The sequence below is a fragment of the Marmota flaviventris genome, chromosome 2, assembly GCF_047511675.1.
Source record: "Marmota flaviventris isolate mMarFla1 chromosome 2, mMarFla1.hap1, whole genome shotgun sequence".
In the NCBI taxonomy this organism is placed as follows: Eukaryota; Metazoa; Chordata; class Mammalia; order Rodentia; family Sciuridae; genus Marmota; species Marmota flaviventris.
The window spans coordinates 47,305,779-47,330,632 of record NC_092499.1 but is presented as its reverse complement, the minus strand read 5'-3'; the positions used below and the strand labels follow the sequence as shown (position 1 = coordinate 47,330,632).

The 24,854-nt window shown below is 37.0% G+C and overlaps 1 protein-coding gene across 3 annotated transcripts in view; it reads left to right on the top strand.

The window, feature by feature from the left end:
• The window catches only part of LOC114088036 (uncharacterized), a 32,956-nt gene extending 8,387 nt beyond the window's left edge, over window positions 1-24,569 (top strand). For 2 of the 3 annotated variants that reach the window (XM_027929594.2, XM_071607831.1), the window contains 7 exons: window positions 10,227-10,348; window positions 12,016-12,154; window positions 14,233-14,354; window positions 16,475-16,585; window positions 18,055-18,161; window positions 21,921-22,011; window positions 24,234-24,569. In XM_027929594.2, the coding sequence (XP_027785395.1) occupies window positions 10,227-10,348; window positions 12,016-12,154; window positions 14,233-14,354; window positions 16,475-16,585; window positions 18,055-18,161; window positions 21,921-22,011; window positions 24,234-24,350 (809 nt within the window). In that variant the 3' untranslated portion in view covers window positions 24,351-24,569. Of the gene's footprint in view, window positions 1-10,226; window positions 10,349-12,015; window positions 12,155-14,232; window positions 14,355-16,474; window positions 16,586-18,054; window positions 18,162-18,285; window positions 18,375-21,920; window positions 22,012-24,233 lie in introns of all 3 variants that reach the window. The other variant, XR_011706598.1, reaches the window with a different exon arrangement.
• Window positions 24,570-24,854: the final 285 nt, after the last annotated feature.

The window sequence follows — 24,854 nt, the reverse complement described above, 5'->3', positions numbered from 1 at the left end:
TGTTATCCCTAGTTTTTCTAGAGTTTTGAACATAAAGGGATGCTGTACTTTGTCGAATGCTTTTTCCGCATCTATCGAGATGATCATATGGTTCTTATTTTTAAGTCTATTGATGTGGTGAATAACATTTATTGATTTCCTTATATTGAACCAGCCTTGCATCCCAGGGATGAATCCTACTTGATCATGGTGCACAATTTTTTTGATGTGCCTTTGTATCCGAGTGGCCAGAATTTTATTGAGGATTTTTGCATCTAGGTTCATTAGAGATATTGGTCTGTAGTTTTCTTTCTTTGAAGTGTCTTTGTCTGGTTTAGGTATCAGGGTGATGTTGGCCTCGTAGAATGAATTTGGAAGTTCTCCCTCTTTTTCTATTTCCCGAAGTAGCTTGAAAAGTATTGGTATTAGTTCCTCTTTAAAGGTTTTGTAAAACTCTGCTGTATACCCATCCGGTCCTGGGCTTTTCTTAGTTGGTAGTCCTTTGATGGTTTCTTCTATTTCCTCAATTGATATTGGTCTGTTTAGGTTGTCTATATCCTCCTGACTCAATCTGGGCAGATCATATGACTTAAGAAATTTATCTATGCCTTCACTATCTTCTAATTTATTGGAGTATAAGGATTCAAAATAATTTTTGATTATCTTCTGTATTTCTGAAGTGTCTGTTGTGATATTGCCTCTTTCATCCCGTACGTTAGTGATTTGAGTTCTCTCTCTTCTTCTCTTCGCTAGCATGGCTAAGGGTCTGTCGATTTTGTTTATTTTTTCAAAGAACCAACTTTTAGTTTTGTCAATTTTTTCAATTGTTTCTTTTGTTTCGATTTCATTGATTTCAGCTCTGATTTTAATTATTTCTTGCCTTCTACTTCTTTTGCTGTTGTTTTGCTCTTCTTTTTCTAGGATTTTTAGATGAAGTATGAGATCATTTATTTGTTGGTTTTTTCTTTTTTTAAGGAATGAACTCCAAGCAATGAATTTTCCTCTTAGAACTGCTTTCAATGTGTCCCATAGATTCCGATATGTTGTGTCTGTGTTTTCATTAATCTCTAAGAATTTTTTAATTTCCTCCTTGATGTCTTCTATAACCCATTGATCATTCAGTAACCTATTGTTCATTCTCCAAGTGATATATTCTTTTTCCTTCCTTCTTTTATCATTGATTTTCAGTTCCATTCCATTATGATCAGATAGGATGCATGGTATTATCTCTACTCCTTTGTATTGTCTAAGAGTTTCCCTGTGACATAATATATGATCTATTTTTGAGAAGGATCCATGTGCTGCTGAGAAAAAAGTGTAACTGTTTGATGTTGGGTGGTATATTCTATATATGTCAATTAAGTCTAGGTTATTAATTGTGTTATTGAGTTCTATGGTTTCCTTATTCAACTTTTGTTTGGAAGATCTGTCCAGTGGTGAGAGAGGTGTGTTGAAGTCTCCCATGATTATTGTATGGTGGTCTATTAGACTCTTGAACTTGAGAAGAGTTTGTTTGATGAACATAGCTGCACCATTGTTTGGGGCATATATATTTATGATTGTTATGTCTTGTTGGTGTATGGTTCCCTTGAGCAGTATGTAGTGTCCCTCTTTATCCCTTTTGATTAACTTTGGCTTAAAATCTATTTTATTTGATATGAGTATGGATACTCCTGCTTGTTTCCGAAGTCCATATGAGTGATATGATTTTTCCCAACCTTTCACCTTCAGCCTATGTATGTCTTTTCCTATCAAATGCGTCTCCTGTAGGCAGCATATTGTTGGGTCTTGTTTTGTGATCCATTCTACTAGCCTGTGTCTCTTGATTGGTGAGTTTAAGCCATTAACATTTAGGGTTATTATTGAGATATGGGTTGTTCTTCCAGCCATATTTGTTTATTTATGTTACTAAACATGGTTTGTTTTCCACTTTGATTATTTTCCCCCCTTTAGTGTCCTACCTCCCACTGTTGGTTTTCATTGTTATTTTCCATTTCCTCTTCCTGTAATGTTTTGCCAAGGATGTTTTGAAGAGATGGTTTTCTAGCTGCAAATTCTTTTAACTTTTGTTTATCGTGGAAGGTTTTAATTTCATCTTCCATCCTGAAGCTTAATTTCGCTGGAAACACAATTCTTGGTTGGAACCCATTTTCTTTCAGTGTTTGAAATATGTTATTCCAGGATCTTCTAGCTTTCAGAGTCTGTGTTGAAAGATCAGCTGTTATCCTGATTGGCTTACCCCTAAATGTGATCTGCTTCCTTTCTCTTGTAGCTTTTAAAATTCTCTCCTTGTTCTGTATGTTGGGCATCTTCATTATAATGTGTCTAGGTGTGGGTCTCTTATGATTTTGCACATTCGGCGTCCTGTAGGCTTCTAGGATTTGGGGTTCTGTCTCATTCTTCAAGTCTGGGAAGTTTTCTCGAATTATTTCATTGAATAGATTGCTCATTCCTTTGGTTTGAAACTCTGTTCCTTCCTGTATCCCAATGACTCTTAAATTTGGTCTCTTGATGTTATCCCATATTTCTTGGATGTTCTGCTCATGGTTTCTTAACAGTCTTGCTGAGCTGTCTATGTTCTTTTCAAGTTGAAATACTTTATCTTCATTGTCTGATGTTCTGTCTTCTAAGTGTTCTACTCTGCTGGTAGTATTCTCAATTGAGTTTTTAAGTTGGCTTATTGCTTCCTGCATTTCTAGGATTTCTGTTTGTTTGTTTTTTATAACCTCTATTTCCCTGTATAGTTGATCTTTTGCTTCTTGGATTTGTTTATGTAATTCATTGTTGAAGTGATCTTTCATTGTCTGATTTTGCTGTCTGATGTCTTCCTTGAGACTCCAGATCATCTGAAGCATGTATATCCTGAATTCTTTATCTGACATTCCATCAGCTGCAGCTATTACCTCTTCTAATGTTGAGTTGACCTGCAATGCTTGTGGTCCTTTCTTTCCTTGTCTCTTCATACTGTTCGCGTTCCTTTCTTCTTGGTGAAACTGTTGTGCTATTGAATTTTCCCCCTATATATTTATATTGGTCTTGTATAGTTGCAAAGTCTCCCTCGCAGGCACGGGCGGCGGCTCTGCCCCGCCGCCAATTGGGGCAATGTGCCTACCACGCCGGCAGGCCGCTGGGCCTGCTCTGCCAGTCGGTAGCAGGTCCGCCGTCCTTGCAGGCGCGGGCGGCGGCTCTGTCCCTCTGCGGGCCGCTAGGCTTGTTCTGTCGGTGGTCGCCGTTCTGCCTACTTTGCAGGCGCAGGCAGCGGCACTGCCCCTCTGCAGGCCTCTGGGGCTGTACTGCCAGTGGGTCGCAGGTCCGCCTACTTTGCAGGCGTGGGGGGGGGGCGGCTCTACCCTTCCTCAGGCCACTGGGCCTGTTCTGTCTCTCAGTTGCAGGTCTGACCTGTTCTGATGGTGGTCTCAGTTCCGACTACCTTGCAGGCGCGGGGGGGAGGGGGCGGCTCTGCCTCTCAGCAGGCCGCTGCTCCTCTTCTGCCGGTGGGTCGCAGGCCCGCCTACCTTGCAGGAGTGATTGGAAGCTCTGTCCCGCCGCGGGCCACTGGGCCTTTTCTGTCGGTGGTCACCCTTCCCCTACCTGGCAGGCGAGGGGGGTGGGGGGCGGCTCTGCCCCTCAGCAGGCCGCTGGGCCTGCTCTGTGTTTGGTCCCAGTTCCCTCTACTATGCCAGCGCAGGGGGAGGGGGCAGCTCAGCCTCTCAGCAGGCGGCTGCTCCTCTTCTGCCGGTGGGTCGCAGGCCCGCCTACCTTGCAGGAGTGATTGGAAGCTCTGTCCCGCCGCGGGCCACTGGGCCTTTTCTGTCTGTGGTCACCCTTCCCCTACCTGGCAGGCGAGGGGGGTGGGGGGCGGCTCTGCCCCTCAGCAGGCCGCTGGGCCCGCTCTGTGTTTGGTCCCAGTTCCCTCTACTATGCCGGCGCAGGGGGAGGGGGCGGCTCAGCCTCTCAGCAGGCGGCTGCTCCTCTTCTGCCAGTGGGTCGCAGGCCCGCCTACCTTGCAGGAGTGATTGGAAGCTCTGTCCCGCTGCGGGCCACTGGGCCTTTTCTGTCGGTGGTCACCCTTCCCCTACCTGGCAGGCGAGGGGGGTGGGGGGCGGCTCTGCCCCTCAGCAGGCCACTGGGCCTGCTCTGTGATTGGTCCCAGTTCCGTCTACTATGCCAGCGCAGGGGGAGGGGGCGGCTCAGCCTCTCAGCAGGCGGCTGCTCCTCTTCTGCCAGTGGGTCGCAGGCCCGCCTACCTTGCAGGAGTGATTGGAAGCTCTGTCCCGCCCTGGGCCACTGGGCCTTTTCTGTCGGTGGTCACCCTTCCCCTACCTGGCAGGCGAGGGGGGTGGGGGGCGGCTCTGCCCCTCAGCAGGCCGCTGGGCCTGCTCTGTGTTTGGTCCCAGTTCCCTCTACTATGCCGGCGCAGGGGAAGGGGGCGGCTCAGCCTCTCAGCAGGCGACTGCTCCTCTTCTGCCGGTGGGTCGCAGGCCCGCCTACCTTGCAGGAGTGATTGGAAGCTCTGTCCCGCCGCGGGCCACTGGGCCTTTTCTGTCTGTGGTCACCCTTCCCCTACCTGGCAGGCGAGGGGGGTGGGGGGCGGCTCTGCCCCTCAGCAGGCCGCTGGGCCTGCTCTGTCTTTGGTCCCAGTTCCCTCTACTATGCTGGCGCAGGGGGAGGGGGCGGCTCAGCCTCTCAGCAGGCGGCTGCTCCTCTTCTGCCGGTGGGTCACAGGCCCGCCTACCTTGCAGGAGTGATTGGAAGCTCTGTCCCGCTGCGGGCCACTGGGCCTTTTCTGTCGGTGGTCACCCTTCCCCTACCTGGCAGGCGAGGGGGGTGGGGGGCGGCTCTGCCCCTCAGCAGGCCGCTGGGCCTGTAAAGCAATGTTCTTAACATGGAATTTATATACTCACTTAATCCTCAAAACAGTCTTTTGATAAAGGTATTGTTCTTTATTCCCACTTTATAGATGAGAAAATTGAGGCTCACAATTAAGTAACTCACCTAATTAATTGATGGGTCCACGATTTGAATTCAAGTGGTCTTAATTCCAAGGTCCTTTTTTTTAAAAAAAACTCTATTCAGAGTGTATTCCAGAGAATAGGCCAAAGCCAGCTGAGTGAGGATGGTTTAATTAAAAGTTGAAAATAAGAACCAGAACCTAAGGAGAAATTATTATTTTTTTAATGATGCTAAGTAGGAAGCCCAGCCCCTCAATACATGGTAGAGCAAGTGCTCTACCCCATCCCTGAGAAGTGATTTTTAAATGAGTGTTTCTTATCCCTCATTATGCAATGTTTGATTGCATAGACTCTGGAACCAAAAATGGAGAAAATAATGGTGTTGCCTCAGTTTTGAAGACTAAAAGGAAGTGCATGTACAGCATTTAATACAGTACCTTACATATAGTACCTAATAAATATTAGCTATTATTACTAAACATCTCTTAAGGAAACTTTTTATAAGAAAATATATTTATTTCCACACCCAAGCATACAACTTCACGTGCCTTCTTTTGACCATATAAGGCCCTTATTTTGATCTTGACTAGAATCAGGTTGCAAAACCCTGTAGTAAATAAAGAAATCTTTTTATCTTTGAATGTGGTTAAATCAGAGTTTGTTGTCCGTGTTGAGGGATGCCTCTCATTTCCACCTGATAGCCTTCAACAATATTTTTGGGGCTGTGGGTGTTGCTCAGTGATAAAATGCTTGTCTAGCTCTGGGTTTGATCCCTAGCACTATATAAACAAACACACACAGATGCAATCTTCCTTTATTAATGAATAAGTGGTGACTGAATAATTTAATGTGCAGTTTCAATGTACCTTTGATTTTAACTGGTGATGCTTACATCAATTTGGGGATTGACTCCCAGAAAAATACATTTAACTAGGGAGTCAGCTGGAAATTCATAGAGATGGTTCACAATTTACCACTAGTCTCACTTTTCTCCAGCTTCCTAGATTTTTACATATGATCCATTACAATTTTACTGCCACCACCACTCCTTCCAACTTTATCAATAACTCAGTAGCAGTAGCAATCAGAGTTCTAGAGTGCTACAAAATTATAGCAGAAGAAAAGAAACAAAGGTAATCATGGGCTAGAGAACTAGGTTGCCAGAATGTTCAGTTCCAGGGCCAAATTTAAAGGAGCTGTTGAGAAAGCCCATAAGATAGCAAAGATGGTGAAGGATATGGCTGCCACATCATAAGAAGAACCATGCTTACAGCGAGGGAGAAAAACCTAAGGTAGTGATAGGAGAGCGGCTACTAGCTACTTTCTTTGTACTACAGAGGGGCTGTATGATACTGTGATTCAGACTTGGACCTGCCTTCTCATCCCAGTTCTGCCAGTTTCTGACCTGTGGAATCTAAGGCAAATAACTTAATCTTATGATCTCAGATATTTTTCTAAATTGTGGAAAGTCCCACCTTATAGGGTTCTTGGAAGTTAATGGTAATGTTTGATTAAACACTGCAAAGTCTAGTATACCTTAAGGACTATAAGTAAATGCATAACATTAAAGAGAGTGATAACTTTCAGCTAAAATTGAAAACAAAACTGAGCTAATGTTATAAAGGGGAAGATTCTGGAAGAAATGCTGTCCTTTAATGTGGTAAAGATTGAACAACTATATATCAGGTATCAAGTGATTCATACATGGTATTTTGCCTTTTAGTAAGAGGTCATAGTGTAAGTTCCTTTTCTGCTCTAAGACTCTTTGATTTTATAAAAGTTTGTAAAAACACAACTGTTTTATTAACATGTTTTTTTTTTAAGAGAGAGAGAATGTTTTAATATTTATTTTTCAGTTTTCGGTAGACACAACATCTTTATTTTATTTTTATGTGGTGCTGAGGATCGGACCCAGCGCCCCACGCATACCAGGCGAGTGCATTACCGCTTGAGCCACATCCCCAGCCCAACATGGTTGTTTTTGATTCATAATTAAACCCAAAAAGGCTATAAAATATTTTAGTTTAATAAGATTTGGGTGGGGGGGGCTTCTTTAGTTACACCACTTAACAAGAATCACTGGTGTGAACTCTGGGATTGTAGCTCAGTGGTAGAGCATTTGCCTAGCATGTGTGAGGCCCTGGGTTCAATCATCAGCACCACATAAATAATAAATAAATAAAAATAAAGGCACTGTGTTCATCTACAACTAAAAAAAAAAATCACTGGTGTAAGTAATATTATTAGAATTAAATTTGAATCAGAGCTGGAGTTGTAGCTCAGTGGTGGAGCACTTGCCTTGCAAGTGTGAGGCACTGGGTTCGATCCTAGCACCACATAAAAACAAATAAAGGCATCAAGTCTATATGCAATAAAAATTTTTTTTAAATTTTAATCATAAAAGCTCTCACATTGTGTTCTATCTACAGAAGGAAACTAAACAAACGTTAGATATTAATTAGCACCTTTGGAAAATTAGATTTCAGAAATATAATTAAGAAAGCTAATATAGAAAAAAATTCATCAAAGGTGTTAATTAAGTTCAACCTAAAATAATTTGGAAGGCTTTTTGTGTGTGGGTGTGTTTGTGTGTGGTGCTAGGGATGGAACCCAGGACCTCACGCATGCTAGGCAAGTATGCTACCACTGAACTACATCTCCAGTCCCAGGAAGCCATCTTAATATTATTTTTGCAGAGTGCAGTGGTTCACACCTGTAATCCCAGCGGCTTGGGAGGCTGAGGCAGGAGGATCATAAATTCAAAGCCAGCCTCATCAAAAGCAAGGCGCTAAGCAACTCAGTGAGACCCTGTCTCTAAATAAAATACAAAATAGGGCTGGGGATGTGGCTCAGTGGTCAAGTGCCCTGAGTTCAATCCCCCAAAAAACAAATATATATTCTCTATAATTTATATTGTCTCCTAGAAATTATTTGAAGCAATAACTGAGACTATTATCCAAGGTATGCAAAGAAAGTTTTGGAAAAAAGCTGAAAGGCCTTCCCACATTAGTTCAGAGAGCCAAGTAATTTATCTTGGTGGTATTATTGCTCCAAGAGAATTTATGCAGAGAAAGAATCTTTGTGGTATAGAGAAAAAGAACACATTTTTCAGAGGCATCAATGTAGGCTTATGTTCTTATGTAGTTGTTGGCCTGCTTTATAACTTTTGGCAATTCTTTTACCTTAAAAGACCCACCCATCGGCTGGGGTTGTGGCTCAGTGGTAGAGCACTTGCCTAGCATGTGCAAGGCCCTGGGTTCGGTCCTTAGCACCACATAAAAATAAATAAATTAAAGATTTAAAAAAAAAAAAAAACACCCAATTTCCTAACCTGTAAATGTACTCTTGCTTTGTGTTTCTCACAAGGATGTTGTAATAGTTAAATGACTTAGTTTCTATATGAAAAATTTTGTAAGCTATAAAACCTGCAATTTTTAGTTTGTGACATGAAGATGTCATTCTGAACAAAATTATTTTGTTTAATAAGAAGATCATAATGTGCTGTTACACAGTATGGTGACATTATATAATAATGTACTGTAAATTTCAAAAGGCTAGAAAAAAGGATTTTGAATGTTTTTACCGTAAAGAAGTATGTAAGTGTTCAAAAAAAAGATATGTTTAACCTGATTTAAACATTACACAGGCATCAACACCTCACATGATACCCCTTAAATATGTATAATGTTTATGTTTTACAGATCAGTGTAAAACTTTTTTAAAATAAAAAAAGGAGATCATGAGCTTACTTAAAGACAACCAGAGATTTGAGGGATGTGGAAATTAATGATATTTCCTTCCGGATGTCCTTGTTTTCCTTCTACAGCTGTTTTTCTTTCTTTCTTTTTGTTTTTTTGGTGGTGGTGAGTACTGCACTTGCATGTGCTGTATCAGTGAGTTATATCTCAGCCCCTGTAGCTATTTTTAACAGTAAGAAAGACACAATTCCCTTGGGGTCATTTTACCTAGCAAGAATTTAGTATAAGAGAGTCTTTTAAAGGAAGGGTAAATACTTTATTTTCTATTCCATCATTTTATTGTGTCCTTTCCAGTCTGCTTTTGGCATCAAAGAGTAGCTGACTTCAAAAGTATTTTATTTCTAGATAAGTCATTCTATTTTAAATGTGTATATGAACTGCTTAGAAATAATACTTTTTAGAATCAATTAAAAATTAACTCACTGCCAGACACAGTGGCACATGACTATAATCACAATGGCTCAAGAGGCTGTGGCAGGAGGATCTCAAGCTCAAGGCCAGCCTCAGCAACTCAGCAAGCCCCTAAGCAACTTAGTGAGACCCTATCTCAAAACAAACAAACAAAAAGGGCTGGGAAAGGAGCTTAGTGCTCAAAAATAAAAGAACCCTGGGTTCAATACCTAGTACCAAAAAAAAAAAAGAATTTAGCCCACAGCAAAGTTGAAACAATAATGTTATTATTACTAATTACTTGTTAATGAGCTTGAGACTCTAAATACTAGTGGAAGTACTTTTGAATAAAAATAATAAAAACACCATTTTATATCCTCATCTAGATTCACCATCTATTAATCTTTATTGCTTCTCTCTCTCCCACTGTATCTCCCCCATCCTCCTCTTTGCTCTAGTGCAGCAGAACAACATGATTATTTATTGTATAGTTTGTACCAGATGTTAGGATATTAGTGTCTTTTTTAATTTGATATCAAGCACATTTTATCAGAATCAGGGATATTCAGATTACTAAGGTAATTTTAATAATCCTTGAGCTATGATCCTAGGTTTTGATCCATGTGGTCAGAGATAAAATTTTTGACTTTTTTTTAATGAGCTTCAGACTCTAAATACTAACGGAAGTACTTTTGAATAAAAATAACATAGTTAAAATACTATATATTTTCTTAAATATCTTTGCTTTGATTGGCAGTTTGGGAAAATAAAAAATTCAACATTTTAAGTTAAATTTGTGTTAGAACTTGAATTTGTCACCAGGTATGGTGGTGCACACCTGTAATCCTAGCGAGAAGCTGAGGCAGGAGAATTGCACATTTGAGGCCAGCCTCAGCAACTTAGCAAGGCCTAAGCAACTTAAGGACCCTGTCTTAGAATAAAAAATTTAAAAGGGCTGGAGATGTGACTCAGTAGTAAAGCACCCTTGGGTTCATTCCCCAGTACCAAAAAATACTTAAATTTGTCATTTTTTTAAAAGGTTTATTGTTATAAATTGATTGATGCTGTCTGATATAAAATGTATCCATTTTAATTATTAATCTAGGCATCGCTGCAACTAAAAGAACTATTTTTTTTTTTTTTTCAGGAGATTTTGATGAATTCACTCAAGACAATAACGACATTATGTTGAAAAACATAGCAGATGACCTTCGGAATTGCTTACCTTTAGAAACCATGCTTTCCTCAGAACATCTAGCCCTTCAAAAAGTAATTACATTAAATCAAATTAATATACTATTTGTTCTACTTTAAGATTCTTCTATTCTTCCCTAACATCAAAGCCTCTCTTGTCTAATAACTTTTAAATTCGGCTTTAAGCAGTTTTCATGCAGTGCCTTCAACCATGTTTCCAGTTCTTTTGAATCCTTAAACTTCTGGCTCCCTAGTAATAGTTATTCAACAAATATTTCTTGAGAGCATCATGATTGTAAGGCACTCAAAAATCAAAAACCATATCCAGTGAAGGCCAACAGTCTGTCCTTGTATTCATCATTGTCCTGGTTTTCTTTTCCTTGTTGCAGTTCCCTCGCTTATCACAAATAGACTTCACCTTCTTGTTTCTTTCTCCTGTTTATACATCACATATTTTTTCTTTATTCTTCCATTCCTTTTTTCTAGAATTAGTTCTTGTTTTTCTTCTCCCAACAACCTTTTTCTCATTCAGGTTCCTTCAAATCTGGACATGTAAGGGAGACATGCTACAAATACTGTTTTTTAAAGCAAAACTTATAATAATAGCCTCTTGTACCACTAATCTGAAAATAGCCATCCTCCATGTGCTGCTTTTAGCCTATAATGCCTGAGCAAAGGAACTAAAGCTATATTCTTAATAGTATATGCATATCATGAACATTTTGCAAAACTATAGATATTCAAGCATTCAGATTGGATTCTCAAAGGAGGAAAGCAGGCAGTGTAAAATTTGAGAGAGGGAGGGGCTGGGGATGTGGCTCAAGCGGTAGTGCGCTCCCTTGGCATGCGCGAGGCACTGGGTTCAGTCCTCAGCACCACATAAAAATAAAATAAAGATGTTGTGTCCACTGAAAACTACAAAATAAATATTAAAAATTTCTCTCTCTCTCTTTAAAAAAAATTGAGAGAAATATTTGTAAAACAGTTTGGATGGTATTTAATAAAACAATCTTATCATTATCATGATATACCACGATAAATAAAATGACTGATTTTATCTTCCTCTGTTTCCTTCTGATCTTTATATGTGTCCATTGATTTTTAACATACTTAAAGAATTTTTTTTGTAAAATAAAATTTTTAAGAATCCATATAGGATTTTTTTATTATAGTTAAGGTATAAGGAATCTGAGTGTTCTTTGTTGCCATCTGCAGTTATACCTCAACCCACCAATATTAAAAGAGGGCTGCTATCTCTAAGCATGAAGATTTAATAACATTTTAATGATTTGAAAACTTTGCTTTTTGGACAAAGATTACTTGCTAAGTATTTTGATGGTAAGTAACTGACACGTAGAACTCAGAAAACCTAGCATTAGTTTCAACTTTCTCCCTCTTCATAGTGTAATTTCTTTACAGAAATCTTGAGTATCAATTTTTTTGTAAAATATACTCCTTAGGATGGACAAGATAATCTCTAATATTACTTGGAGCTGAAATTTTAGATATTTCTTACAGTCATGTTTTGTATTTTTCCAGGTCAAATAAAAAGTTAATAGTGTATCAGTAATTAAATGGAGGGGGAAAAAAGTAGTTATTGACTTGAATAAGTGAAACTTATCTTTTTGTGCCTTGTTACTCTCAAAATTTTAGCATATGAAACATTAATATTTTGCCTTATTTAGCAATAAAGAGAGACTTTTTTTAACTTATATTTCTTTTGATGTTTTTCTCTCCTCTAGATACAGCAGCAGCCAAAACCCACAGTTCATGTTGATGCATTCCTTTATGATGAAGACTTTATTGATTCATTATGTGAGGAAGGAAAAATGAGCAGAAACTACTGTATGGTGTGTGGCTCACACCAAACAGCACCTTTAGGTAGGCACTCAAGTGTACAAATATGATGACTTTATGTGTACTTTTTCTGACATGTCATGAGTGTGCACATTTTTGACGAGACCATTGAAGACTTTTTAAAGCAAAAGGCCAACCTGCAGCATAGCCATTACCAAATATTGCAATAAGGAGACTCAATATAAATATTTCATAGGGAAGCTGGCCACTTAATGTCCTCCAGAACACATTTAAAAACTGCATAATCACAGATGATTTTTCAAGTCCAAAAATTAATCAGAAATGGCTAGACACAGGAGAACTAACTCATATTCTATATACTCAACAAAGATTAATTTACAAACCATTTGTTGATATGTTTATAATAAGAAATGTAACTTTTCAAGGGGTCCGAAATGTTTTCCCTATAAAAACATGTTTGAGAAGTCAGATAGTGATCAAATATTACTAGGTAGACATGGGCTCAAGACAGAGACAGATAATCTTGAGAAATAATTTATTCAGACCATTTTTGATCCAGTGAACATCCCTGACCCATAACAGAACAACTCTAGTGACAGTAAGTCTTGCATATGTGCTCCTCAGCTGCAGCACCTGTGTCCCAAACAGGAAACTAAAATGTCTCCATGATGCTAATATATTAATTTTTCTATTAATATATTCTTTGTTTAAACTGAATGTAATTGACTGAACTGTTGTTTCAGACATGCATTTTCCAGCTCACTTAGAGTTGTTGCTTGGAGCAGGTTGCCTTTCCAAGGAATTAATCTTGTGCTTATGTTATTGATCTTAGATAATGTCATTCTCAAAGGTTAACTACTACCAAACCTGAATTTTTTAGGTACTACTAATATTTTGTACCTGCATTATAATTTGGAATTAAGTTTACCTGATTGACTGGTTTAAGATTCTATTTCTAGATAATACTTCTAATTTCCATTTGAAGTAGTTGAAATTCACAGAATGAAAAGGTCTTGGATAAGAATAATAGAGGACAAACTAAAAGGTGAATTATAACTATAAAACCATAACAAATAGATCTGATTTCTAGAAATTTTACAGAAGAGCTGTTTGACAAAAGTCTGAAGACTAGGCTATTATATTTTCATAAAAATAAGGTTATAAATAATGACTAGATATCCAGAACAGCTCAGATAACTGTAATGAATCTGAAACAGCTGTCACCATGGAGGAGTTCTTCATATGACATTGGATTTATCTAGCTCTGAAACATTAATGGTGACTTTAGCCCAGAGAAAAAGTACTAATATTGCAAAGAGTTATGGATGATGTGGATTCTAGGGAGATAATGACTACAGTGGTCAGAACTAATCTCCAAAAGTTACTTCTGAGACCTAGTCACAACATTTATTCTGTTCCAAGGGATTGGCCTACCTGTTTCCATTTCTTTGCCACTTTCCATTGGTTATGGCCAAGGTTGTTCCTCTTCCTGACCATTATATTATGTCTAGCATATCAGGGGAAAAAATTGACTCAGGCTATCCCAGAAATTTTATCTCAGAAACTGGGGTAAGAAAATAGACTTGAGGATAGAAAATAAATGGTGGTAGTTAAAGGAAATAAGGGCAACTTATGGAGATATTTTAATCTCTTTCCATACCACTGCAGAACACACATTCTCCATTATACAACTCCAAAGATGATCATTTGTCTGGTAGTTTATATATAGGCTATGCAGCAGTACATGGCAGTTTTTAGGTTGACCCTGGGGTAAGGTGAGAAAGCCAGATGTGGAAGTTAAGAAGCCACCAAGTAGCAACAAGTCAGAGAACAAAAAGGAAGAAAAAACCCAGGACATTTCAAGCAGTAGCAAGAACAGATAGAGACAATAATCTCGGTAGCTGGTTCCTAGAGCCCTTTTAAATGTCAGAGAGTTATTATTTCCTTTTCTATAATATAACTTAGAGGGTAGAGTACAAATTTATCATATTTTTTTCTAAATAAATTCCGGATGGCTCTCATTGATTAAGAAAAATACATGAAATATACTCTTAAATATAGGTGAAAGAATTATAGAAATACAGAATGCAATTCTTAATAGCAAAGCATAGATTGATGTTCACTCTGTTCTAATTCTCCAGGATTTATTTCTCATTCCTTCTCCCTCATGGAATTGAAGTTCATTTATCATCATGTACTCCCTGATCTGTCAGGAAAGGTCTTGGTTGACGTTGGCTCCAGACTTGGCACAGTCCTTTTTGGGGTAAAGTCCAATTTGCGGACATACTCAACATTTTGGAAAATACTTTCCTGTAGCAACAGCTTTGCCTGCCACCATCCAAGGTGACAGCTTGGCTTTATTTATTACAGTAACATAATAAGGTTAAAATAGTATAACATAGCAGGTTCCTAAATTCTATTTGATGATAATAAATGAGGTTGGAATGCTAAAACCAGCTGTCTGAGTTCCTTTACTAATCTATCTCTACAACACAAAGAATGTAAATATTACAGAAACATAATACTTTTATAACACTTTACTAATTTATCAGTCACCACTGACTTCTTTTTGTGATGGTGATTGAACCCAGAGCCTTGAATATGCTAGGCAAGCACTCTACCACTGAGCTACATACATCCTCACTACTTTTATCTGTATTATAACTAAAATAAAGTGGTATGCTGAGCTTTGATAAGAACTCTTATGCCAGGTGCTGTGGGACACACTTGTCGTCCCAGCAACTCGGGAGGCTGAAATAAAATAGAAGGATCACGAGCTTGAGACCAGCCTCAGCAACTTAGCAAGACCTGTCTCAAATTGAAAAGTGAATAGGGCTGGGAATGTAACTCAGTGGTAAAGTAGTGCCCCTGGGTGAAATTCCCAGTTATACAAAAAAGAAAGAAAGAAAAGAAATCCCTGTATGACTATAAACAAGTCATTTAATGCCTCTTGGCCTCCAGTTCTTCATCTGTAAATGAGCAACTTATATGATGTCCAAGAACATATCTTGCTCCCATTTTCTGTGATCCAAAGTTTGAATGTCTTTTAAAAAGTTTCAAATGGCTTTTAAAAAAGATTTTCAAATCATGAGTATTTTCAGTGTACTTAAATGATTTTATCAAAAAACTGAAATGTAGTTTCTGGTTGTCATTAGTAGGCTTGTTAAAACATGTGACCAATAACAGTAGAGGCTCATGCTAGAAATATCATTGCTTGCTTTATACAGAAACAGTTAATTCTTTACTGCTTAATTTATTTTTCAGGGTTAAACTTTCATTTTGTAATTAAGAAAGATAGCCATAATAGAAAATATACAGTCTGATATTCTTTTTGTTATTGTTTTTTTGGGGGGGTGGGGGGGACAGTGTTTTGCTATGTTGCCTAGGCTGTCCTAGAACCTCTGCACCCAAGTGATCCTTTCACTTATGCCTCCTGAGTGTTGGGATTACATACATGGTATCATTGTTGAAAATCTTAAATATATTGACATTTTTCTCTGAGGTCACTGATTCCATAAATAAAAATTTTTTGAATACCTACATATGCATTGTTAAATATATTCTAAAAATCCATGATAGAGCTATAGATACAAATTTGGTTTTTATGTACGTTGGTACAGAGTGATCTTCAGAAAATGATTTGACCTTTCTTTCCAAATTATTTTTTTATGATAACAATAAAAAACGCATAACAATACATAGTCAGTTTTTTAAAAATTATCCTTATTAACTTATTGGTGGATTATCTTTGGCAGATTGCCAAACTCTAGGCTGACTTCCTTAAATCAACCAGTATATACCTCTGGTGACCACCCACTAGTGTCAGACTGTACATGATTTTCCATCATATTCCCACAGATTAATTCCTTTGCTGCTTTCCCTTGGTGTAACTTCCCAAGAAATTACAGAAGTCGAGTATTGTGCACAGAATTTATACATGGTCACTTTTCTCATTTAAACTTTGTTTTTATCAAGAAAAATAAGAAATCAAGGCACACACTGTAATCACAGTGACTCAGGAGGCTGAAGCAGGAGGATCCCAAGTTCAAAGCCAGCCTCAGCAAGTAACTTAGCAAATAAAAAGGCTTTGGGGGATGTGGCTCAGGGGTTAAGGGCCCCTGGGTTCAATCTCCAGTACCTAAAATAAAACAAAATAAATAAGAAACCTATCTTTAAAAATGTAACTACTTAGTCAAGACTGGGAATATTACAAAATATTCTTAAGATTATATAAGTTTTACATAAACTACAAGATGTTACTTGTCTTTAGTTTTATTTTTACTTTATGGATATTTTTTAAAACCTGACTTTAAATTTCAAGTAGAAACAAACCCAAAATTGAAAATTAATTCAGTAGCATCAAAATGTATCTTCCTTTTTTAGGGTTACCTTTACAGTTCAGCAGAGCAACTCTATGGAGTAGAATTGAATGGAGACTTTTGCCAGCTACAAGAAATGGTCATAAAAAAATACCAGTTCAATGATAGAATAAAGGTACTCTTTAAAATATATTTTCTGTTGTCCATTGTATATCTGAGCCAAACCCCAGCCCTCTATTTCTTATCTAAGTTACATATTTAGAAAGTTTGAAGCAATTAACTGATTTTTTTCTTTGTTTTGAGAATATGTCAAAGCTCTTTTTAGAACTCCAGGCCAACTTAATTTAATTTTTTTAGTATTTTTATTATTTAAAGAAAGAAAATATTTTTTAAATAATTAGACCCTGTACCTTTCAAAATATTATATATTTGTAAGACCAAGTGCTTATTTGAAAAGAAATAATATGATACAAAGTAAACTTTTTCTTTTTAAAATGAAAATTGTTTATTTCTTTATTTTATCTTTCCTGTGGTCTGCAATTCTTGATTAAAGTGTAATTTTTTTATAATTTTTTTAAATGTTTATTTTTTAGTTGTAATTGGACTCAATACCTTTATTCCATTCATTCATTTTTATGTAGTGCTGAAGATAGAAACCAGGCCCCACAAATGCTAGGCAAGCACTCTACTGCTGAGCCACAACCTCAGCCCTTAAATAAATTGTTTTACTTGCTTTTTTTTTTTAATCAATTTATTTATTTTTTTATTTGTTTTAATTAGTTACACATGACAGTACAATGATCTTGACATATCATACATTTGAATCAGATTGGGTATTTCTCATTTTTCTGAGTATACAGGTTGCAGAATCACATTGGTCATGCAGTCACGTATATACATACAGCAATGATAATGTCTATTTTATTCTGCTGTCCTTCCTTCCTTGCTTTTTTAAATAGATAATAATTCAAGTCAATTTTAGATGAAGAGTCACACAAGTCGGGTTAACAGTGTATTAACAATTTATAGTTTGTAACCCAACTGCAAGTTCAAGGCTAGACTCAGCAATCTAGAGAGGCCCTAAGCAATTTAGCAAGACCCTGTCTCAAAAAGTAAAAAGGGCTGGGGATGTAGCTTAGTGGTAAAGCACCCAGTACCGGAGGGAAAAAAAAAAAGTCTCTAATTTACAACCTACTTTTATAATTTTAGGGTTATGTGTGTGTGTGTCCTATAATTTTTATATGGTCCCACTTGGTTCTGTGAAATAAAGAGATTCCATTTTATTTATGAAAAAACTGACTACCTTAGATTACAAGCCTGATTGGTAATGGAGCCATAATTCAAACCTAGGTTCTTTGACTTAGAACTAGTGATATAATTATAGAGGAAAAAACTCTGAACTGGGAATTAAAAAAGCATAATTATGACCTAATAAATAATTCCATCTAAAACAAATAGATCTTCAGAAGTTTGATTTTTACTAGATATTGTTTCTCCTATAGGCATCAGTATACTGATCTCCCATTGTCAAAGCTATTAATCTCATAATGTTTCACTATATCTAATATTTCACTATATAGATATTTCCTATGCGGTTATGTAATAGCATATACTTGTTCATTACATATACTCATTCTTCTTTAGGTGCTTCATGCAGATATCTGCACCCAGGGTTCACTTCTGCAAAATGCTGATGTTGTTATAATGAATAATGTCTTCGAATATTTTCTTAATGAGGCAGAACAGGCCAGGTACGTTATTTATTCAAAATTTTGTTTTATGGGGTTTTTTTAGAGAGAGAATTTTTTAATATTTATATTTTTAGTTTTCGGTGGATACAACATCTTTATTTTTTATTTTTATGTGGTGCTGAAGATCGAACCCAGCACCCCGCACGTGCCAGGCGAGAGTGCTACCACTTGAGCCACATCCCAGCCCATTGTTTTTAAAATATATTCAACAAGGTACAGTAAAAACATCCTAATATTAAACTTTTTTAAAGCAACCTCAACTGTGAGATTGTTTTAATAAGAAAATACATTATATATGAAAATATTAAAAACAAACTTCATAAAATGTTTCTTCTATTTTTCCACAGATATCAAATAATTGTATAACCCAAGCATTTGCTTAAACAGCCAAGAATAAAATTAGACAACAGTTCCCAGTGGTTCTTTATACTTATGATTTTCTACCTCACTTTTCTGTGAAATAACATCATTTACTATCCTATCACAAAATAATTGATATTAACTAAGGCTTATAAATGAATATAAAGGAGCATATAAGAATATTAATCTGGAAAATAGTGATTAATTATTGAATTTTACAGTGTTCTTAAGGTAATAATAGTAGATTCCTGGAGTTTATTCCACTCTTAAGTAGTGGAAAAACTAGCAAATCTATGATCACTTTTTTTTTTTTAATATTTTTTCTTTGAGTTGTAGCTGGACACAATATCTTTATTTATTTTTATGTGGTGCTGAGAATTGAACACAGGGCCCCACACGTGCTAGGCAAGCACTCTACCGCTGAGCCATAACCCCAGCCCCTATGATCACTTTTCTGATGTCCTTGCCACTGTTAATTTAGAAATTCCTAAAGTCTATACAATCTAAAATGCTGTTTTGGTAACCAGTTAGAGTTGCTAATTTCTTATTTTTCATAATGACATTTGAGTATTCAAGATGCAGAAAAGCTCCTTTCCATATATATAAAAAGGAATTATACTAATGTGTTTCCATTAGTACATCAGTAGGATGTCTCTTTCACAAATTATGCACAGAATTGTAGACCAATATAGTTAATACTGAACGGAATCCAAACTTCTTTATTCTGCCACCATCTTGTATGTACTACCTCTCTATTCTCCTTTTCCCTCCGCCCTTTTCTCTCCCCCCTCCCGCTTATCTATCTATCTCTCTCTCTCTCTCTCTCTCTCTCTCTCTCTCTCTGTCTCTCTCTCTCTCTCTCACACACACACACACACATACACAACACACACACACATACACACAAATTACTACTCTTTAAGGTCACTATGAAATGAACAGTTTAATTCGTTTTAAAAGAAACTATCATATTGTCATAGCTCAGGGAGAGGGTGGTGGTTTGGGTCATAAACTAAACACATGACCATGAACAAAGTTGTTTTAATCATAGTGCCCTCTTCAAACATAATTTCTAGTGAACAAAGTATGATTTACTTTTTGTCCCCTTTGTGTGTGTGTGTATGTGTGGTGCTGGGGATTGAACCTAGGGCCTGTGTACATGTAAGGCAAGCACTGTACCAACTGAGCTATATCCGCAGCCCAACTTTGCCCTTTTAAAGTTAATGACAAGCCAGATGTGGTGGTGCATGCCTATAATCCTAGTAGCTCAGGAGGCTGAGGCAGAAGGATTGCAGATTCAAGGCCAGCCTTGACTTAGTGAGAACCTGTCTCAAAATAAAAAAAGACCAAGACCAGGAATGTAGCTCAATGATAAAGCACCCCTGGGCTCCATTCCCAGTACCAAAAACTAACTAAATAAATAACAAGTTAATGACAGGTAGCTAAAATACTGCATAATTGTTGAGAAGTGAAATATTAGCAGGTTTATGCTTTATAAGAAGTTTAAAGAAGCCAAGTATGGTAACACATGCCTGTAATCCCAGTGACTTCAGAAACTAAGGCAGGATCATTCCAGGCCAGCCTGGGCAAGATAGCGAACCCTGTCACAAAATAAAAATAAAAAAGGGCTGGAGGTGAGCTCAATGGTAAAGCAACCCTGAGTTAAATCCCCATTACCACACACACACACCAAAAAAAAAACTTGAAAGATAAATACTTTACACTTTATGAAGAAAACTATTGGGAAATTGATATGGGAAATACTGTATATTTGGGTTATTTTTAAAACTTTCTTGGTATGTTCATTCATGAACTCTGCATGATTCACTGAATAACTATTGGCTACAAGATATAATTTAATCACTTCTAAATTGTCTAGAACAATGAATTCTAAATATAGATAGGTTATAGGCTCTTGTAGTTATCTTCTTGTGAATGACAATATACAAAAGTAAGTTTAGAAGATACAGTAAAACATTCTGATATTGGAATTGTTATGCCAGAACATTTACCTATAATTAATTCTATTTTATAGAAAATGAAAGAAAAGAGCATGCTACAGGGACACTGCTACATCGATGTTCATAGCAGCACAATTCACAATAGCAAGACTGTGGAACCAACCTAGATGCCCTTCAATAGATGAATGGATAAAAAAAATGTGGCATTTATACACAATGGAGTATTACTCTGCATTAAAAAATGACAAAATCATAGAATTTACAGGGAAATGGATGGCATTAGAGCAGATTATGCTAAGTGAAGCTAGCCAATCCCTAAAAAACAAATGCCAAATGTCTTCTTTGATATAAGGAGAGTAACTAAGAACAGAGTAGGGTCGAAGAGCATGAGAAGAAGATTAATATTAAACAGGGATGAGAGGTGGGAGGGAAAGGGAGAGAGAAGGGAAATTGCATGGAAATGGAAGGAGACCCTCAGAGTTATACAAAAGTACATACAAGAGGAAGTGAGGGGAAAGGGAAAAATAATACAAGGGGGACAAATGAATGTCAGTAGAGGGGGCAGAGAGAGAAGAGGGGAGGGGAGGGGAGGGCAGGGGGGGTAGTAGAGGATAGGAAAGGCAGCAGAACACAACAGACACTAGTATGGCAATATGTAAATCAATGGATGTGTAACTGATGTAATTCTGCAATCTGTATATGGGGTAAAAATGGGAGCTCATAACCCACTTGAATCAAAGTGTGAAATATGATATATCAAGAACTATGTAATGTTTTGAACAGCCAACAATAAAAAATTTAAAAAAAACAAAGAAAATGAAAGAAAAGATGTTGCAGAACATAACTGCCAAATATATCATTTTTAGAAACCACAATCAAAAGAACAAAAAAGCACTAGCCCAAACACAATGACATTTATTATTGAACACTGCCACATAATTTTACATCCGGCCTGAGAAAAAGAACATTTTATCATTTTGCTAATAAACTCCAGAACTTAATAAACCCACTAATCATTGCTATAACTAAAAGAAGTATAAATGATTCCACTACCCATCTGCCCCTAGATTACTTCATCATTTTCCTTAGTAGTATAGTATTCTATCAAGATTCATACACAAGGCTGGGGATATGGCTCAAGCGGTAGCACGCTCACCTGGCATGCGTGCGGCCCGGGTTCGATCCTCAGCACCACATACAAACAAAAGATGTTGTGTCTGCCGAGAACTAAAAAAAATAAATATTAAAAAAATAAATTCTCTCTCTCTCTCTCTCTCTCTCTCCTTAAAAAAAAAATTAAAAAAAAAAAAAAAGATTCATACACAGTATAGAAATCCAGATCATATCTACAATTGTCAGTATTCTGGATTTTGTCCATTCTAATAGGTATGTAGTAATATCTTGTTGTTTTAACATGTCAATTTTTAATGTGTTGCAGAGCCTGGGAATACATCAGCCATAATGTAAGGAAGCAAGGATCATTATTACTAACAGTGCCAAGTCTTGAAGAATCTCTCTCAGTTCTTCAGGTATGTAAACCACTTATCTAGTATTTTTATTGTCAAAATTTTTTCCTGTATTTTTTTTTCCTTGATAGCTGTTATGATATTCTAGGAATGTTCTCTCTGAAATAGTGACAAATGATAGAATAGCAGGAGCCTTATTACTTAAGCACTAGTTTGAGATTTATTTCCTGGCCTCAAAAGCTCTGAAATTGTAATCTTTACTTGGATATAGAATCCTTTGCTTCTCTACCCAATTTTTCTAACTTTAGGGTCATAGTTTGGGGTTAACAAACACTACTGAATATTTGTAGGGGGCTCAGAACACCCACATTAAACATTGTCCCTTAGACCAAAAGGAACACAAGGCTTCAAATAAGTAGACTGGAGGACTCCATACTCTGTGCAGTTTGGCCTCTAAATCAGTTGGGAGTCCAGCACAACAATTTTCTTGTTCCACAGATTCTCCATATAAAATGATGCTGATACTTAATAATAAAATTTAGCCCAGGGCTGGGGATGTGGCTCAAGCGGTAGCGCGCTCGTCTGGCATGCGTGCGGCCCGGGTTCGATCCTCAGCACCACATACAAACAAAAATGTGGTGTCTGCCGATAACTAACTAACTAAATAAATAAATAAATGATAAAATTAAATTTAGCCCAGCAAATTGATCTTTTCATGAAGGTTAATTAGTATTTGTGAAGTTCTTTGAGATCCCCAGATTAAAGGTACTATTATATTTCTTTTTGGTACCAGGGATTAAAGTCAGGGTTGCTTAACCACTGAGCCACATCCCCAGCCATTTTTATTTTTTCTTTTGAGACAGGGTCTTGCTAAGTTGCTGAAGCTGTCTTGAATTTGGAATCCCCCTGCTTCAGCCTCCTGAGTTGCTGGGATTACAGACATACCCAGCTATGATTATTATTATTTCCTGTAGTGGAGAGTTCCTTATATATAAGCACTGTCAAATTTAAGTTACCTGTTTCTTCCTCTTTAAAAAAAAAAGAAAAAAAAGGAGGAGGAGGAGGAATGATCAATAACACCTTCAAAAAAAAATTTTTTAGTAATCATCCAAATTTTAAAAGTAATCCATGCTTGGGAAATAATCTAGAGGAATATATAAAGAAAAGGTGTTAATCTCTCTAGTTACTTCCTTGTAAGATTCCCACCCCATGAGTGGTGTGACTGCACCATGATTTTCCATACTCATAAAAACAGCTTTAGTGGGCACAGTAGCATGTACCAGTAATCCCAGTGATTTAAGAAGACTGAGGCGGTGAATGGCAAGTTCAAGGGCAGCCTTAGCAATTTATCAAGGCCCTCAGCAATTTAGCAAGACCATGTCTCAAAATCAAAAATAAAAAAAGCTGGAAATGTAGCTCAGTGATAAAGTGCACCTGGGTTAAATCCCTAATATTGGAATGCTAGGGGTGTGGGGGGGTGGGATGTGACAAAACTTTTAAAATATATGGTCTTTAGGGGCTGGTGTTGTGGCTCAGTGGTAGAGCATTTGCCTGGCATGTGTGAGAAACTGGGTTCAATTCTTAGCACCACAAAGATATTTTTTTAAAAATATGTATATGGTCTTTATGTTTTTTTAATATATATATATATATATGTTATAATTATATGTATATAAGTAATTTTTCACTTACCAGAATAATAGTCTTCACCCTAAGTGCATAAATTTGTTCAAATAACCATTAGAAATTGATATTTATGAAAAAGTCCTTATACATAAACTCTTGATAATTTTACTGCATTCCTGTCTGAAAATAAACTTCTTTAAACAAATACATACAGTAGTGATTCCAGAATTTCTCTGGCATGGAGGCTCAAGTTTGCCATAGGAGAGTAAGGGTCTAATGAAGGTTATGAAAGGAAATCTATTACCGTGGATGTATGAACAATTTTTCTGTGTTCTCAGTATATTCCCGTTGTTATTTTGGTCTTTTGTTGTTTAAACCAAATGATAATTATTACACTAGTTACATTAAAATGACTATTATGTATTTATGCTTTAATGTTCTAAAATCGGAATAAATTTAACTCTAAACACATAGACCTATTGTTTAGTACAACAAAAATATATTCACATAGTTCCATGTAAACTTGGTCCTGTGTATTATAGTAAAAATCTAATGTATTCAATTACTTAATGATGCTTTCGTGAAATTCCAGAAAGTAGGATTATTCTGTAATTCATGTTTATTCATAGGTTGTTTGTTTTGTTTTGTTTTTCCCCTAGACTAATATACAGTTATCTCCCTGGGTCAAAGAAGTACCACTGAACTATGATGAATGCCTACCAGAAGACACTGATAGAGAAGCTCTTGAACAAATTCATCTATATGAGATTCTCTAGCACTAAAATAGTCCTACCTAGTATAATGTTTTGTTGAGTTTATTACAAAATAAGGAAGAAATGTATCTTCAATATCCTAAAACATTTTTCTGTGTATTCCCTTTCAAAATTTGTACCTGTGCTACATATTTGTAGATAGTTGTATATGTACATACATAGTTGTTATATATGTATACATACAACTTCTGCTTTGTGTGATAATTAAAGTATTTATCTGAATTTTTTTAATTTTCCCATTTTTTAAATTCTGAGTGTCACATGCCTATAATCCCAGCAGCTTGGGATAGAGGCAGAAGGATCGCAAGTTCAAAGCCAGCCTCAGCAAGTTAGTGAGGCCTTGTCTCAAAAAATTACAAGGGGGCCTGGGGCAGGGGCTCAGCAGTAGTCCACTTGGCCTGGCATGAGTGAGGCACTGGTTTGTTTCTCAGCACTGCATGTAAATAAATAAAATAAAGATTTATCAACAACTAAAAATATATATATATATATATATATATATATATT